Source organism: Lipotes vexillifer, unplaced genomic scaffold (genome assembly GCF_000442215.2).
Source record: "Lipotes vexillifer unplaced genomic scaffold, Lipotes_vexillifer_v1.1 scaffold1007, whole genome shotgun sequence".
Classification (NCBI taxonomy): domain Eukaryota; kingdom Metazoa; phylum Chordata; class Mammalia; order Artiodactyla; family Lipotidae; genus Lipotes; species Lipotes vexillifer.
In genome coordinates, this window is record NW_006782358.1 from 737940 (window position 1) to 755258 (window position 17319).

A 17319-nucleotide genomic window follows, 5' to 3' on the forward strand; every position below is an offset into this window, starting at 1 on the left:
GAATGAAAGCAAGGGGTGAGACTAGAATTAACATAGGAACAGACGAGACCAGATATAGAAGGGAAACCGAAGAGATGCCAGGTTTGCTCAAGAGCAGCCAAGACAAGGGAAGAAGCACGAAGGGAAGCTGACAACCTCAGGAGTAAGGCCGACAAAGGGGGAGCTTAGCATTTCGTTCCCCAAACTGTAGTTCCAGCACCACGTGGGACACTGGTTCAGAAAATTGATTCCTGGGTCCCAATGCAGGACCACTGAATCAGAATCGTTTGGGGGCAGGTCCCCAGATTGAATTTTGCTGGGCTCCCTGCACCTAGAGATTCTTGTCTCCAGGATGTAAGAGTTTAAGAATCACTGAGCTAGAAGAAAAATCACTGAAAATATAATTATTCTTTTCTTATTGTGGTAAAATACACATAAAAGTTACCATATAGTTCAGTAGTGTTAAGATTATCCACAATATTGTACAATCTCCAGAACTTTTTCATCTTGCAAAACTGAAACTTATACCCATTACAGACTATTTGCTTAATGGCTTTGCTAAAGCTATGCTAACTATCCTAGCTTTGGAGCTGATATGTAGCCCATGGAGCACAGACACAACTGTAGGCATCCAGGTTTATGAGGCAGGGTCTAAGCTGGATTGGTTGTCAAATATTTTGACTATCACCCCTGATTAGATTATCATCAAAGTAAAAACTCCAGATAACGTAAGAGATACGGTTAATATTCAATAAATATATATTAGAAAAATATTAGTTTCACTTTAATTTTTGTTCTCTATGACAAGTTTTGGTATTTATGTTTATTTTTTCGTTTAAAATTTTCTGTCACTTGGAATCAACACTGACACATATTCATAAGTTGTATAATGTACTATTATGTAGGTATTCACTGGTACACACATAGCTGCACACACATTTTTATGGACAGTGGCAAAAGTGCCACTATGTTGATTTGTTGTCATTTAATATTTATTGACAAGTCACGATATGCTGGGCATTGAGATGTTTTTCTATTCAGAATTCAATATCCAGGGTCAAACCTACCTAATGAATTGCTCCTGATTCAAGGCCCATGGTCAAAAGACCTTCAGGTTTAGGGCTGCCTGGTGATTTTACTAAATGCTTCCCCTTGCATGTTCATACTGCAAGTCAGTTCTCTGTTGTGAGGATTATGAGTGACCATTTCACTTACTGAAATCATGTACCTCTAGAAGATGTTCTTTATGTGTCTAATATTTGTAGTTACCCTGTTGCCCTCCATTATAAATGTTCTTTTAAAAATTAAAGCCAGCAATGATTTTTTGTACATCCATGTTGTATGGTATCCCCTTAATACACAATCCTTTCTTACTTGTAAGCAGTGCTAAATAAATTTGCATTTAAATATTAAGCCTGATTTTATAGTAAGTAATTAAATCCAAACTGTGTATCATGGGCTACCATGTACAATCTTTTGTTTCCACAGACAAATAATGAGATTCTTTATTACTATATGCAAGTCCACTACAGACTTAAAAATTATTATTAAAACCCCAATTGAAAAAGGGAAAATCTCTTTTGTTAAACAAGCACCATAAATATTGTCACTCAAATTTGTGTAATAGTAGAATATGGCTCTCTTTTACATACGGAGAAATGAGAGGTACAAAGAAATTAAGTAGTTTCCCTCAAGTCTCACACACAGCTACATAAACCAAGGAGTCTTCTTACTTAGAAAAGCATTTCAAAGAGATTTGATTATTTTTTGTTAACACCTTGATGTATAAAAAGAAACACAAAAATTTTTTCCTTCCTCCCTGAGGACTATTAAAATCTCCCTATAGATCTCAGAAAGGCTCTGGTCTTATTAAAGATGTGCTATAAAACATGAAAATATCAGTAGAAATGATTCTATAGTATCAGTAGGGTCTGCAGACTGTTAATGAAATTTCCCACCAGGGAAGATACAGAGAGCAGAGGATGGGACTAGACACAAAATCAAAATCTATTCATGGGTGAGCCAAATTTAAACATCTGCAGGAGATCCTATGAAAACAGTGTCATTAGTTGCTGCTTTTAAAATGTGTTTGGCAGTATCAAGGAGACAGCACAAGTATCTTTCAGCAAAACTGTGATTCAATGTATATACAATGCAAATACAAACCGATGTATATTATATTAAATAGTCATCTCTCAAAAGACCATTATAAAAATTGTCAATAATGGTTACCACTGGTTTATACTTTCATACAGTTTAAATTTCTTATGATAAGAATTATTTTTAATAGAAAAGTTCATTTCTACCATTTTAAAGTTTAGCAATTAGATTTTCTACTTTGTAGATTATCCAGGTCAAATTTTAAATTGCAATTAATTGCAATAAATTGAAATTAAGTGTTTTCCTCAGTAGACCAATATTTTTCAGGACTCTCTCTCCCAGGAACTATTTGTGCATTTTGTATATCAAAAATAGATTTTAATATTAGTGTGGGACAAACACAACAGGTTCTAAAAATATTATATTCTAACCTAGAATTTATTTACGGGTTATCTACCATTTTGGAGTTTGCAAGGATATCTAGGAATTTAGTACTGTTGCTTTTGCGATAAACATTAATATTCCCACGTGTGCTAACAACACTTGAGGCCCTGGTGCTGTACAAGATACTGAAAACATGACTTGATTACAGTTAATTTAATTCCAATTATTAAAAGCACTTAAGAACTTTCTACTGAATTAGATTACACCGAATGTTTCTACAGACACTTCATTATCTGAGGCAGGCTTAATTTAAAATGATCACAGAGAGTGAAAAACACTATTCATTTTAATAAAATGGGCTTAATCCCATATCATTATTTCACAATTGCATGCTGTAGGTGTTGGTTTATTAAATAAACTTACAAGGGGACTGGCAAAAACACCTATAAAACTGAGTGCTTCGTTCAGAGTTCCCCCGAGACAGATCTAGTCACACGGCTTTTAAGTCTTAACAGAAACCAGAATACTGTGTAAACAAAAATTTTAATAAAAATGAAGAGATCATATCAAGACACTGAATTGAAACACTGCCTTTTTTACTCAATTTTTAAGCAGTGAATTTTACAACTAATTAAAAATGAAAATGAACTTCTGACTTACAGTATTAAGTAACAGCATCCAAATAAGTGCAAAGTGCCCCCAAGCCACAGGACTTCCCAAAACATACATCTTCAATTTAAAACAAAGAACTACCTTGAGATCAAATTATTATATATTCAAATCAGGACAAACTGAAAATTTTTTGCCTTCCCAACAGTGTTAAACAATTTTCTAAAGTGTTATTGTTTTACAAGCCCCAAGTTTGTGTTAGATTTCCAAAAGGGGAAAATTATGATTAAAAACAAAATGATGATTGAAAACAAATGTCTAAAGTTAGTTATTCTGTACTAAGCATAAACTGCACAGCCAGCTTTCATTGGATAGAGCTCTGCAGACACATCTGGCATGCCCATCTCTGATATTTCAGAAATAAAGACAACTTTGTGGTTTGTGGTTAATGATTAAACACCAAGTGAACTTGTGTGCATTCTTATATAGGAAAATCTGCAGCATTTTGAGCATTTCACACTTGTAACAATGTCTTTATTAGGCTTTCCAGAATTAATTGACCTAAAATCCAGTGACTCTCTGATATATCTATTGGATAATTAGAACTCTAAGGACCGACAAATAAAACACATTTTTGACTTTTAGATCTTCAATCAAACAAATATTTACAGATGCAATTTGCAAAAATTATTTCCTTTTAAGTTGGAAACATCTCAAAATCTGTGCTACTGATCTAAAGCATATTGGGATCATCAATACCCTCCCCACAAAGTATGATTAAAATATAAAAACAATGCTCCAACCTTTTTTTTCTTAACATTTTTATTGGAGTATAATTGCTTTACAATGGTGTGTTAGTTTCTGCTTTATAATAAAGTGAATCAGTTATACATATACATATATCCCCACATCTCTTCCCTCTTGTGTCTCCCTCCCTCCCACTCTTCTTATCCCACCCTTCTAGGTGGTCACAAAGCAGCAAGCTGATCTCCCTGTGCTATGCAGCTGCTTCCCACTAGCTATCTCTTTTACATTTGGTAGTGTATATATGTCCATATATACACTACCACTCTCTCACTTTGTCCCCGCCTACCCCTCCGCCTCCCCGTGTCCTCAAGTCCATTCTCTAGTAGGTCTGCGTCTTTATTCCCGTCTTGCCCCTAGGTTCTTCATGATCTTTTTTTTTATTTTTAGATTCCATATATATGTGTTAGCATACAGTATTTGTTTTTCTCTTTCTGACTTACTTCACTCTGTATGACAGACTCTAGGTCCATCCACCTCACTACAAATAACTCAATTTCGTTTCTTTTTATGGCTGAGTAATATTCCATTGTATATATGTGCCACATCTTCTTTGTCCATTCATCTGTCGATGGACACTTAGGTTGCTTCCATGTCCTGGCTATTGTAAATAGAATGCTACAACCTTTAAGAGCAACCCACACCCACCCTCACTGTCTAGGTGAGTCTCCTCTGAAGACAAATGAAACTTCATAATTATAAGCTTATTTGAAATCAGTCTGCCTGACCTTGAGACCAAGAACAGAAGGGGGGTGAGGAATACTGACCTGGTTTAGTGACCAGTAGCTATAGATATCAGAATGTGCTTGTTGTCAGTGATCGTTGCTGAAATCTGTCTATACCACACTGGAACAATCAATTTTGTAAATGACTGCAATAATCAAGGAAATTGCCTAATTTATAAATCCTTGCATACAGCATTTTAATGGATTCCTCCATTTTAATGCTGATGCCTTCAGAGTTAAATGAATTGTTGTCCAGGCTGTCATTACACAAAATGATAAAAAACATTTGTCTGGTGGGGAAACCTTCAGACCCTCAACCCATAATCAGTCATTAGTGACTTCCATGAAAGTTTCACCCTGCTGAGCCCCAGGAAGAGCAAAAGAATGGGCTTATCTGTCTCTCTGCCTTGGTAGAAAGCCCTGTTACAGTTTTGCAACTTAAACAAATTACCTTTCACTGAACTGTAACGCACTGGATGTGTCTCCCAGTTCGGACAGCCCCATATTTTAATAGTTCTTTTTTTCTCTCTCTCCTGTCTAATGCTAGGGGCATTTTTTACCACCCCACTCAGAATCAGCAGGCTCTGCCGCTCTGAACTCCCAGATCGTGAAGCATATCGACACGATGATGCTGGATGCACCGCAGCAAATGGATGACATCCCAACCCTTACAGGTAAATCTACAGACTCCACCTGGAAACCCAGACTGCACACTTTGCTCTTTCCCTAAGCCCACCACACAGAGATTGCTCTTCTCAGTTAAACCTTGGCCAATTGATTCCAGCCAATAGTGTGCTGTCAGTACTTTACTTACTGCTCAATCTCACTAACCTGACATTTATGGTGCACTGATTGGCCTCTGTCAGTGGTGCTGGTTGTAAATTCACTTTGAAAAGCTTTGTGTTAACAGCCTTCAACCAGGCTCCAAGAAGAGTACGAACAGGCAGCCTGACAATTGCTCGACCTCCTGCCCTTATTACAGTGAGTAAATCAGGGTTTGAGCCATTAGGCTGGAGCCTGGGGCCTACACAAAAAGGATTGACATGACAAAAGGTCAACCTCTGTCACACATGTGTAACAATTTGGATAATGGAATTCTGTAACTTATCTGAGCGAGGTGGCAAATGCTTACAAGGAAAAGTATACACTGTTCTGGCTGCTCTGGCTTTTATGCTAAGTAGTTATACCGGAGTCTGTATTTCTTGTGTAAATACACAAGGAATGTCTGAACTCATGAAATTGTGGAGTATATATGATTCTAAAAAAGAAAAAGAAAAAAGGAGAGCAAGGCAGTTTCATAGTGGTCCCATGCACAGCACTTTTTAGAAAAGCCAAACACCAATGTATCACATCCACCCTCTGAGAAAAGAGGATTTTGATACTGTGGGCATGATTCCTCAGCTGAGTAACAGGCAGTTTTCCGTATTCAACCAAAAACGTTTAAAACTCATAATGTTATACGACAACTACAAGTGGTTTCTGGGTAACACAGTAGATTTCCTTGAATAATTAAAACTGCCTTAATTGACAGTGAAATTAAAAGGCTCCCCTGCAGGTTTCTCTGACCCAGTGTTACCAAAATCACATTTTCATCAGATCACTTGCTGCCACGCAGTGATTGGGGACAGCAGATTTCAAGTGTCCAGTAACCTCTGCAATTCTGATTTTAATTTCCATACCCTATTTTTAAGGCAGTGTGGAAAAAGGAAAAAAATTATACAATGTAAGAAAATATGCAGTTATGGACCAAGAAATACTTGTGAATTACTTTCTTCACATGGACAAAATGCTATCAAAAGAAGCAATCTGTAAACAATAGATAAACTGCACTGACCAATGAGAAAAACAGTCCTGCAGATACAGAACACATCATTCTTTATAAAGTATTTGCAACTAAAACACTGTAGTGTCACATGCATATTTGGATTAAACTTCACTAACATGAGAATTTCCAAATGGCTGTTATAATTTTTTTTAAAGCAGAGTCATTTTTGGACTTAGAAAACCAAGGGTGGCATTTGGTACATAAACCAAGAGGACCAGGACTTTAAATGGACCTTTTCAAAGCCAACTTTAAGTACTAAGTTTTGATTTTTAACACAATTCTGGAAACCATTTCAAGAGGCGGCAGATGGTTTTACAGTTTATGTAAAACTACAAAATGCTCACACTCGATCAAATGGGCACCACTATAAAAGATATCTTCAAATCAAATGAGGCAAAGCCAAAGAGATGCACCAGCTGTTACTCTGCATAATTAAAAACATAATAGTAACTTGACTATGGTTTATTTTGAAGGAGACATTACTTGGACTTCATGGAGTTGATATATTCAAACCTAAAATGACAAGCACTCTTCTATATTAAATGATAAATTGCTAAGAAACACAATTTTTACTTCAATATAGCTGTGACAGCCACATAACTCTGTACCCTGGTGTTTTGGTGAATAAGGCCAAAATGAGCCCAGGTCTATAAAGCAAAATATGGAGTATACAGTTACAGCACTATCACTGGAACAATTTTTAAGTGATTTTAATTGAATTTAAAATTATTATTTTCAAGTGATTTTTTTCAACATCTAAATATATACAAATGGGTACAGTACTATAGATGGAGTTGGGTCGCTTATGGAAACATACATAATACACTTAAAATACGAAATCAATTCATTTCCTTCTAGTACCAATTACCTGTGATGGCTTTGAAATATAAACATTTAGCAGCATGTAATGTATTTTTAAAATTGGTTTTCATTAATGTCTTTTGACCTAAGCTAAATAGTAATGATGAAAAATAGACCATTTGCTTCAAAGTAAAACTCTTATTAAATCTAAAATATTATGGCACAAAATCAAACCACAAAAAGGACCACATTATGTTATACCCCTTGATTTTCTGAAGAAAAATAATGAAGCTTTCTACATAGTGCAATTGAAAATGAGACACTCAAATTTTACTCAGGCAAAGAGAAATTCTGTAAAATTAGTACATTGACTGTAATCCTAACAAGTTACTACATTATTTCAATTAACAGAAAAACTTTTCTAGGGTGAAAATAAGTGCAATTTATTTTGTCAATGTTGGTAAAATTTCTTGTCAAATCAGACTTTGAGTTGAAAGGCTTGAATAATTCTAGGCTATCTCAAACTGTAACTTAATTTTAAATTTCCGTATTTTTTTCCAGTAGAATTTAAAGTATACACCATGTACATTCCTCAGGTCCACTCGTATTAAATTCTGATGTTAAGCAGAAAGGGGAAACCATGTACGACTAGATTAATTTATCTCAAGGGAAAAGGGGCACATTAATAATTGAGATAATGTTTTCATAAATGTTGGAATCAAATGTGCCTTTTCACTTCTTTATTAGAAAACACATTAGGACAAAATTATCTCACTCTCATCAATAAGACCTAATTGCTGAGAAAGACTATGCTTTCTTTGCAAAACATTCAGAAAGATCTTTCTGAATGTTATGGCCAAATAGCTAGAAATATATCATGCATCCAAGTCTTGCTGGAATACAGGTATATAAGCAAGGCAAGTGATTGTTTAATCCATCCCGTAATATTTCTGTTTTAAAGTATCTGAACTTATTATTTTTTTGTAAAACACATTAAAATTCTGATTCTAAAAGAAATTGGCCCAAAAAAGTACTAATAATTTGGCTTTTAGCTTGTTAACCTCCTTAAACTATAAATACCCAAAAGAGTCAAAACATAATGAAGGTAGTGGCATGATATTAAACTTTCTTTAAATTGTATTTTTATGAACCAGGATTATACATAAAGAAAATATTAACTAAAAGATGATAGCACACTTACAAACCAATCAAGCTCTCCGTAAATGATATATGTTAAATATTTTAAAAGTCATTTTTCTACAAAAAACAAAAAAGAGCTTTTAATGCTTCAACAAAAGGAGTAACTAAAGTGAATCTGATTGTTTCTGTAATAAGCCTTCATGTGTATAATAAAGTACAACCTTACTAAAAACAATGAACTGTAAACTGAAACAAAAATCCATCATCTACTTGGGAACAGTGACTAGCAATCCATTTATTGTACTGAAATAAAGATAAGTAACCTTGGTAAGATCCATCAGGACCTGAGTATTGAACTCTAAATATAAAGACATTTCTTCACCTGCAAGTGACTTGAAAAAACATGTGAGAAAGAGAAACGATTCCAGTTGACTTTTAAAATGAAATAGTAATGATCGATTGCTTTTAATTTTTTCAAGATCTGCTTTATGTCAATCTGACAGTCTGGAAGATATCTTTAAAAGTATGTTTTCAAATGGATAATTATTACATGAGTCATTAAAGAATTATTGCCGAAAGTTTCCTATAGACCTACAGTGTATTCCAATTACTGATTCTTTCTAATATAAAAAATATAATAATTAAAATTTTTTTCACAACAAAATTTAGATTTGAAAGGAAAGACTAAAATCTGAGGAACAATCCCACATTTAGAATTTTCTGTTATAAATGTAACAATTCAAATGGTCACATTTTATAAAAATAATAAATTATAATGCTTAAAAATTTTAAATAAACTTACACTTCATATCTTAAAAATAATTATACTAGTAAAACTCTGAAACCTATTAAATAAGTATTTTATCTTACACATGGACATTGGCACTAAGTTACCTGACCCTGGTCAGTCACATTTATATGATCTCCCAGGAGTCTGATACATATTACATGGCCTCAGTTTTAATATCCCTTCAATCCCCTAAATGCATGTTATTGTAACTATTCTTACAGATGATAAAAATAAATAGATTATGTCCTTTTTAGAAGTAGATGATTCAAGCATAAACTCAGCAAGTCTTTTTTGGTAACACAGAACCAAGTCTATGTACCACCCCCCAACACACTCAACTCACATACCCTAAAAAACAGGTAAAACTCACTTTATATCCACCGAAGTATCATCAACAACAACAAACTAATTAAATTCCCCAGTCTCTTTGCTACAACAGAATTTTAACTTCATCAAGTACAAGTAAAGGTGCAGAAAAAAGGCTCCATAGTTTTCAGTATTGATATATATCATCATATTCTATCTGTATAGTGGTCTCCTGCCAACATCCCAATCATTCAAAGCCTTTTAGGAAAACAAAAACCAACAACCACAATAAGCTATGGGATTTTTTTCATATTTGTGGCTTTGTCCCCTGGCACTCTAAAAATAGACAGGCACTAAACCCAAGGCATCAGAGGGCAATGTAATAGTGCTCAGTTTTAACATTTTCAGATAGAACAAATCTGTACCACTAAGCAATTGCTTTACGATTTCCTCAGAAAAGTATTGGCAGATCTTTAACTGTATGGTATAGAGTTCCTAATAATACCACTGGAACACGAAAAGTGACTGGAATTGTTTTATAAACTTGAAACCACAGTGGTGGTAACAACTAATTAGTCAAAAACAAAAACCAACTAGAAAATATTCCAAAACCAGACGCTTTATTTCCCACATGTCAGTTTTTCCTATCCAAAAGCTCTAAAGTCTAACTTGACTCAATGTATTGACCATTTTCTCCTGCCCCATTTCCCTATATAAAATTTGTTAAAAAAAAAAAAAAAAAGGAACTATTTGGCGACATAAATATGCCTCTTTTTTTCCTCATTCAAGAATTCTATTCTGAAAGATCAAAAATGTATAATTGTTTTCCAGTAATAATTTCACAATAGTTTAGGTGTGAAATGGAACCTGGGAGCCTGGGCACAGTGCAGTGCACCAGTGGATAACTGTAGGGTACACAGCCCAGTGGCCACCATGTGGTCATCTTGGGCTGCTTGGCTATGAGCTCATAGATTTAGTTCCTCCCCTTTAATCAAAGGCAGCTCTGCAGACACAGGCCTTAGTACCCACTGCCAACAGTCATACAAGCGTTCTGGAGACCAAGTCATAGTGCTGGCCAGAGTGGGTGCTCAGCAAAATCTGAGTGGATTATTGAATCGCATGAGTTTAGTTAGTGAGGCAACTTGCAGTGAAAAATGATCATCTTGCAGGCTACTGAGCCGAGAGTGGGGGGCAAGCTGTTGCAGAAATGAGCCATTAATGGAGCCTTAAGGTCCATGCCAACTTGGCCCCTGGCATTTAAAAAAGTTTGTCTTCTGGCAAATCCCACTCCATTATATTGCCTGGCCTCAGTCAGATGTACATACTGCTTAAGAGTAAGACTTCTGGCAGCTTATTTTCATAAATAACTCTCCATGGTGGGAGTATCTACAATTGGTGTGGGGGAAACCTACATTAAGGGTCTGTCTCTTCTGGAATGGACCTCAATAATCAACCATGAAGCTTTGAGACAAGTCTCAGGTTAATAGTTTTCCAATACGTTGTTGACTTTTAAGTAATAGCATCAGGTAAGATTGTACCATTGAAGTACTATCAATGGGGTTATACCAAACTGCCCAGAGTTTTCCTACAGTACCTTGTTGAAGGCTGAATAACTGTACTTTGTCAGAGAAGCAGAATTTGTGGTATCTGATTCACAGTATGATTTTGCTTTACTTTGGGCACTTTGAAAGTTGTGAAACATGTTACAGTCTCTCACATTCAGCGTTTACCAAATTGTTTTTACCTGAGAAAATGAACCTGACTCTCCTTCCTCCTGTTTATGCTTATGCTCCTTCTTGCCCAGTGGGCAAAAACAAAAACAACATGTTGGAAGAGCTTAAAATAGGACACAAAATTCACCTAGCTCACATCCCAATGCCCAGCCTCCGCTGTTCTATCTCCTCAGGTGTTTTCTCTTTTTCTCAAGATCAAGGGAGACAACAGTCAAATCTATCACAGCTAGAATGGGAGCTTGTTATGGTGATTCCATCTTCAGAAACCTGTAAGCCCTGTCTTCCTGGCTGGGTTGCTGTAGTGCTGGGCCTGGCTCTGCACCTCTTCACTGCAGGTGCTGCAAATACCAGGCATCTGCGTGACCAGAGAAATTGAGCCTCCACTACCCTCTGGGGAACAAGGGAGGCTCTTTGCCGGCCAAAGCTCCAGCTGAGTGGCAAGGTTCTCGGTGGCGGCCGACTTACCTCCCAGAGATGCTGCGTGTTCCTCACGGCGCCGGCCTGCACCTTCTCCGGCGGCAGGAGCACGCCCTGGAAGGGCCCAATCCAGGTGCCCTGCTGGATCCTCTGCGCCGCGCAGATGCCGTAGGCCAAGCCGGGCACGGTGCTGGTGCACAGACACACCTCCCGTGGCAAGTCCCGAAGCCACTCGGGCAGCTCCGGAGGGGGCGCGGCGGCCGCGGCGCTGCTGGTACCCACGAGCCGGCGCAGCGAGTGCAGCGGCCCGTGCATGGGGCACTCGCCGTTGCGGTTGTCCGCGCACATGTCGCAACCTGCCGGAGACACGCGAGAGGGAGGGAGGAAAGGGAGAGGGTTAACCCCGGGTAAAAACCCCGTGCCAACAGCATCCCCGCCCGGGTGAGCCACCCGCGAGGGAAGTGACGCCGGAGGGCGCCGAGGCCACTGGGAGCAGGGGGAGAGGGGACCCGACGCGCTCCCTTGGAATTCGTCGCACCCAAATCCACCTGGCACAGGGTCGAGGCCCCGGGCGCCTCCAAAAGCCTCCCGAGTTGGGTGCGGACGGCGTTGTCGTCTCCAAAGAACCGATGGCTCTGGGCTTTTCTCCCCGGCCTCTGCCCCTTTCTCTCCCTCTTCCCTTCTGCCTCTAGCTCCCTCTGACCCTCTCCCCTGTTCCCTCAGGTTCTCTCAGTGGTGTTTCAAAGTGTATTTATCGTTGTACCAAGAGAAAAGGCGGTCTCTCGACCAATCTGATATCTCGGAGAGATTCTACCTTGGTCGCCACGGTAGGTCTGGTTTTCCTTTCTTTACAGTTATAAAAGAGACTTTCAAATTCACCAGTGCAGGTGGGCGACCGGTCCGGCGCTGCACGCCATCCCCACTCCTCGACCCACGCTCCCCTCCCGCGAGAACGTCTACGTGAGTGGGCGGAGCCGGCCTTGGGCCCGCGGAGCCCCAGTTCTAGACCCCGGCCACAGAGGGCGCACTGGCGCTAGGGTCTCTCGAGCGCCCTGGCAGCGCCCGCTCCGGGCACTCCAGCCAGGTGGGGACGGGTAGGGAGCAAGCTCTTCCCGGAAGCCTGCCCCCAAAGGAACCAACAGCAAATTTAACGATCAAGATAATGGGTCTTTAATGATGAGGATAAAGGTTCAATGGAGAGGGCCCCAAATCCTGCCCAGACGGTTGAGCCCGAGGCTAAATGCAATTATTTTGCGTTATAAATTAAGTGAGAGCTGTAGTAAAGCCTACTGTCTCCTATGTTCCTCAGAGCAGCCGGCGCGCGAGGGGACCCCCACCCTCTGGCGGCCGGCCGTGGACCCCCAGTGTCCCTCGACTCAAACTCGGCAGGAACAGGTCAAGCAGCCGCGGGAAGCAGGCCTGCGGCGACCATGCTGTCGGATCGCAGCGCCCTCCGGGTTATTAATGGGCCTGGCGGAGCCGCCGTGTCTGCGCCCTGGCCTGGCGGACCTGCCTCTGGGAGGCGGCCTCGGCGCCCGCCGGCGAAACCGGCCGCCCTGGCCCAGCTTCCCTGGGGAGCCACGGCGCCCCTGAGCAACAGAGCCCTGTGGCACTGGGCCTGATATCGGGCGAGCCCCGACTGGCGGAGATGGCAAGAGCTGGGGACCAGCGGATGCGCTAGCGCTAGGCGGCGGGTCGCCCTCTGGGCTCCTGCGCCCCGCCTTGGTCACAGCCAGTCCTGGTGGATCGCCCTGGGTGTGCCCTATCCGTGCTTGAACAATTGAAATGCCCAAAGAACTTGTGAAAAGTGAGTCACTGAGGAACCTTCGAGGAACACCTAATTGCAGCCCAGCACGGTGTGCGATACCATTTTGCCATTCGCTTCACCGCAAACTGAAGGTTGACTAGGTGAGTATCCTATTTCAGTGAAGAAGGGCTCCAGCCCACGGCGCGTTCCCCTCCAGCAGCTACTCCTCCACTTCCCCCAAAAGAGCCCAGGGAATGAGGGGACCTTTGACCTCAGCTTCTTGAGGGTCTCCCCAGGCCTCTCAAGTGAAAAGTAACAACCTGTTTCTGCAGGTAGTGAAGTGGCCATGCCTCCTGGACCCCTCTTTCAGCAACACAAACTAATGTCAAAACTGTGCCAGGCTCTGCTTTTGACCCTAGGGCTAGATGGAGGGAGGCAGTCTCACCCTTACCCATAAGTCAACTCCTCCAGAATGCAGACACTTCACACACCCTCTCAAGCTTCTGATTGTGAAAACAAAAACCTTAAGATAAAGGGGGATAGAGGAAAGACAATAAAAACTCACGATTACCAAGTGCCTACTATGTGCCAGACACCTACCTTCAACCAAACAACCACCATATTATCTAAATATCACAATTTCCATTTTGTAGATGAGGCAACTGAGGCTTCATGAGCAATGTAACTTGACCAAGGACCCGAAACTAGAAAGTGGCTGAGAAGGATTCACGATCAGGTCTGCCTGACTCCGAAGCCTCCAAACCTAGAGATCTAAGATTAATGAAAACTAGGAGAACTTTATATCCAAACTCATAACTCCATCAATATAATTGAAATATTTCACTGAAGTCACTATTTGGGGGCTGCAAAACTGTTGTAGCATGATTGAACTAAAGAGATCTCTCTCTTTATCCCACACTCTTGGGTTTGGGGAGGTTAACGTAAGAGGATGATTTGAAAAGTAAGTAGATAATGTCCATAATTTTGAATTTTAGTGCCTAACTTCAGAAATGAGCTTTCAGCACCTTAGCAAAAATAGCTTAAAACAAATGACAATAAGCAAAGGCAATATGCCCATAAAAATAAAAATAAATCACCCCAGGGAGTTAAGAGACTTTCCCTTTCTGGTTGGCTCAGTGAAACAAAGGGTGAGAAGAAAGAGCATTTGGTATTTCCTGCCTAACAGTCCATACCAGAGATTCTGTCAACTTACAAGATCTCCACAACCTGTAACGTCACACCCACTACATCAGCAATAAAATGAGGAAAGGTGCCAACTCCGGCCACCACCCACACAGACAACAAGCACACTCCTGTTATTTGTTATGCATGATAGAGTATGGCTAGTCCTTTCTCTAAGAAGTCCTCTAAAGTACTTCTTCAACTTACTACATTTCATTTGTCTCCATGAAGTGCGGAAATATTTAATAGCAGCATTCTGCAGAGTGACAAGCTGAGGCTCTCCCAATACGTAGAAGAACACCTGCAGGGTAGGCAAGGCCAACCCACCATCATTAGTCCATCCAGTATAAATTTTCTTCATTTAAAGACCATTTCATGCTATTTCAAAATACTCTACCAGAAAGCCTACGTCAAAATACATGTTATATCCTAACGTTACTGTTTCTTAATACACAAAACTTCTGCCACTGAAAACATGTGGCTCCTGACTTATGTCTCGGAGTCCCAAAGGAGCCTGAGGACGACTAAAACCAAGTAACTGATTAGCTGGGGTTGACAAATGTGGCCCAAGTGGACAAACATTCTAGCAGAGTGTTTTCTAGACAGCAAGCCACTAACACCTACATGAAAAGATTTGAGGAAAAAAGTGGGCTAGATGCCCAAACTACACATAAAAAATACATATGTGTTATATACATGATACAGCATTCCAGGCCAAACAATACATAGTACATCTATTTGTATTCATAAAGAAGAGGCAAATAAATGTTCCTATTTTCTCTTAAAATCAGGGTAAGTTTTTTCACAACTTCATAATTATTATTCATAAAATGTTGTCTATATCTGTGAGAGATATTATATTCCCCAAGCAAGATACTTCGAAATGCCATTTTAGCATTAGGGAATGTAAGAGATCATGGTCTCTTCTCTCTCTTGAACAGATCTGTTAATACTCTTGTTTATGGGTCTCTGAGTAAGAGAAGGAGGTATCATTAAGTTACCGACTAGTTCACCCACTGGCTTCAGAAGGCCAGGCCAAGTGGAGTGAAGACCAGACTTTCACTCTTCCCTCCTTATCCTTCTGTAGTGTTCGAATGTTTTTACAAGGGCACGTGCGACTTGTGTAATTGAAAATGGATCTATTTTAAGGTAAAGGGGGCAAGGCAAGCCAGAGTTCTCTGGTATCTCATTTCTCGTTCTAGGAAAGGAGAAATATAAAACGTCTCAGGGCTCTTTCGCCTTCTGGAGAGGTGGGCAGGAGCGCATGGGCGCAGGCGGAACGGGGACCCTCGGGACGCGGCTGCCGCGCTGGGCCTTCGCTCCCCAAAGCCTCGCCGCCGCTTTCGCCTGCCCTCACGTATCCTCCGGGAAGGCAACCGAGGAGCAGCTGAAAAGCCTGTCTCCCCGCCTGGGCGGCGGTAACCGCCCGGCTATAAATTCTCTGCGACCGCCGCCGAGGTCGCGGCCCTCTGTCCCACAGGCCGAGCCGGGTGGGGGCCGGCGCCCATCGATCGCCGCCCGGTGACGGCGACGCGGCCCCGGGAGTGCCGCCTGCTGGCAGCTCCGCGTGCTTCGTGGCGGGGGCACTGGGCCTTGGGGTCGCAGAGGGCACTGGCCGACGGGGCCGAGGGCAGGCGGAGCGCTGTGGTTCGGAGTCTCTCGCACCAGAGTTCCACGTCCCCCTCCAGCCCGCACTCCCTGCTTAGCCCTCCCCGCGCCAAGCCACTGGCTGGCTGGGATGGCGGTGGACCGTGCACGGGGTGGGCGCCAGGCCCCCCAGCACTTAAGCTGTATGTTGAAGGCCTTGCCCCTTTCCTGCCAGCGGGAAGGGGTTTTCTAGGCTCCCAGGAGCGCGTCTAGGAGCCGGTCCAGAGGCGAGGCAGGCCCGCTAGGGGAACCGATTGTGGTCTTACGCCCGCGGGGCGGCCCAGCTCCCAGGAACCTTCTGGGAGCCTCTCTCTAGAAGAGTTTAAGGCTTCCCTACGAATTGCCTACGCGCTGGGCTTTCCCTGCTCGGCCTGGCTGCCGGCTTGGCCCTGGGACCAAGAGGGGGAGACAAAAGGGGGAGAGAAAGAAAGAGGAAGGAAATGTGGGTTTTATTTGTCTCCTGATGACTGTATTAATAAATTAAATGGCAGCGCCAGTGTGTGAGGGTGAGAGAATATTGCGGCGAGATAAACCTCGCCGGCCGCTGCCCCTGCGAGGCCGCCATATACATTGCGGAGATGATGAATAGGAGGCGCGAGAGGAGATCGAAGCGGGTCTGGGCTGGCTCCACTCTCTCCTACAAAACTATAGGGCAATTAATTGTGGCTTGTCCCCTCATCCTTCATCTTCTGGTGGCACATATCGATGGAGATTACTGCTGATGAACCGTTTTATCACCTTAAATAAACAGTCACCACCTCTTCTAACCTCAATCTAATATATGGCTCTATGTTCAGTTTCAGGGCGCTAGATAACAAATGATGTAAAATAGCTAAATTATGTGTGTTACGGGATGGGGCTGGGCGTGCACACAAAAAGAGAGCAAAGAGAAAAAGAAAAAGAGAACAACACAAAAGCCCACAGAGTGATGCCGAGCCTCCCTCCCACCGGAGACCAGGTCTGAAATCTAAGTCGCTTGCTGGCCATTGACAGCGGGGAGTAGCGCAGCGAGTGTGCCTTGGCGTCAGGAGAATCCCACTGGTGGGTTACTGGGCTCGGGAGCTTCCCAAACAGGACCTGTGAGATTAGGGAGGGTCAGTAAACTCTCGCCCTCCTTTTCTCTCTTTCCC

The 17319-nt window shown here is 41.6% G+C and overlaps 1 protein-coding gene across 1 annotated transcript in view; it reads right to left on the minus strand.

Moving 5' to 3' along the window:
- The window catches only part of PRDM6 (PR/SET domain 6), a 101128-nt gene that overhangs the window by 79895 nt on the left and 3914 nt on the right, over positions 1-17319 (minus strand). The window contains exon 2 of the mRNA XM_007455252.1: positions 11662-11969. Within this exon, the coding sequence (XP_007455314.1) occupies positions 11662-11969 (308 nt within the window). The remainder of the gene's footprint in view (positions 1-11661; positions 11970-17319) is intronic.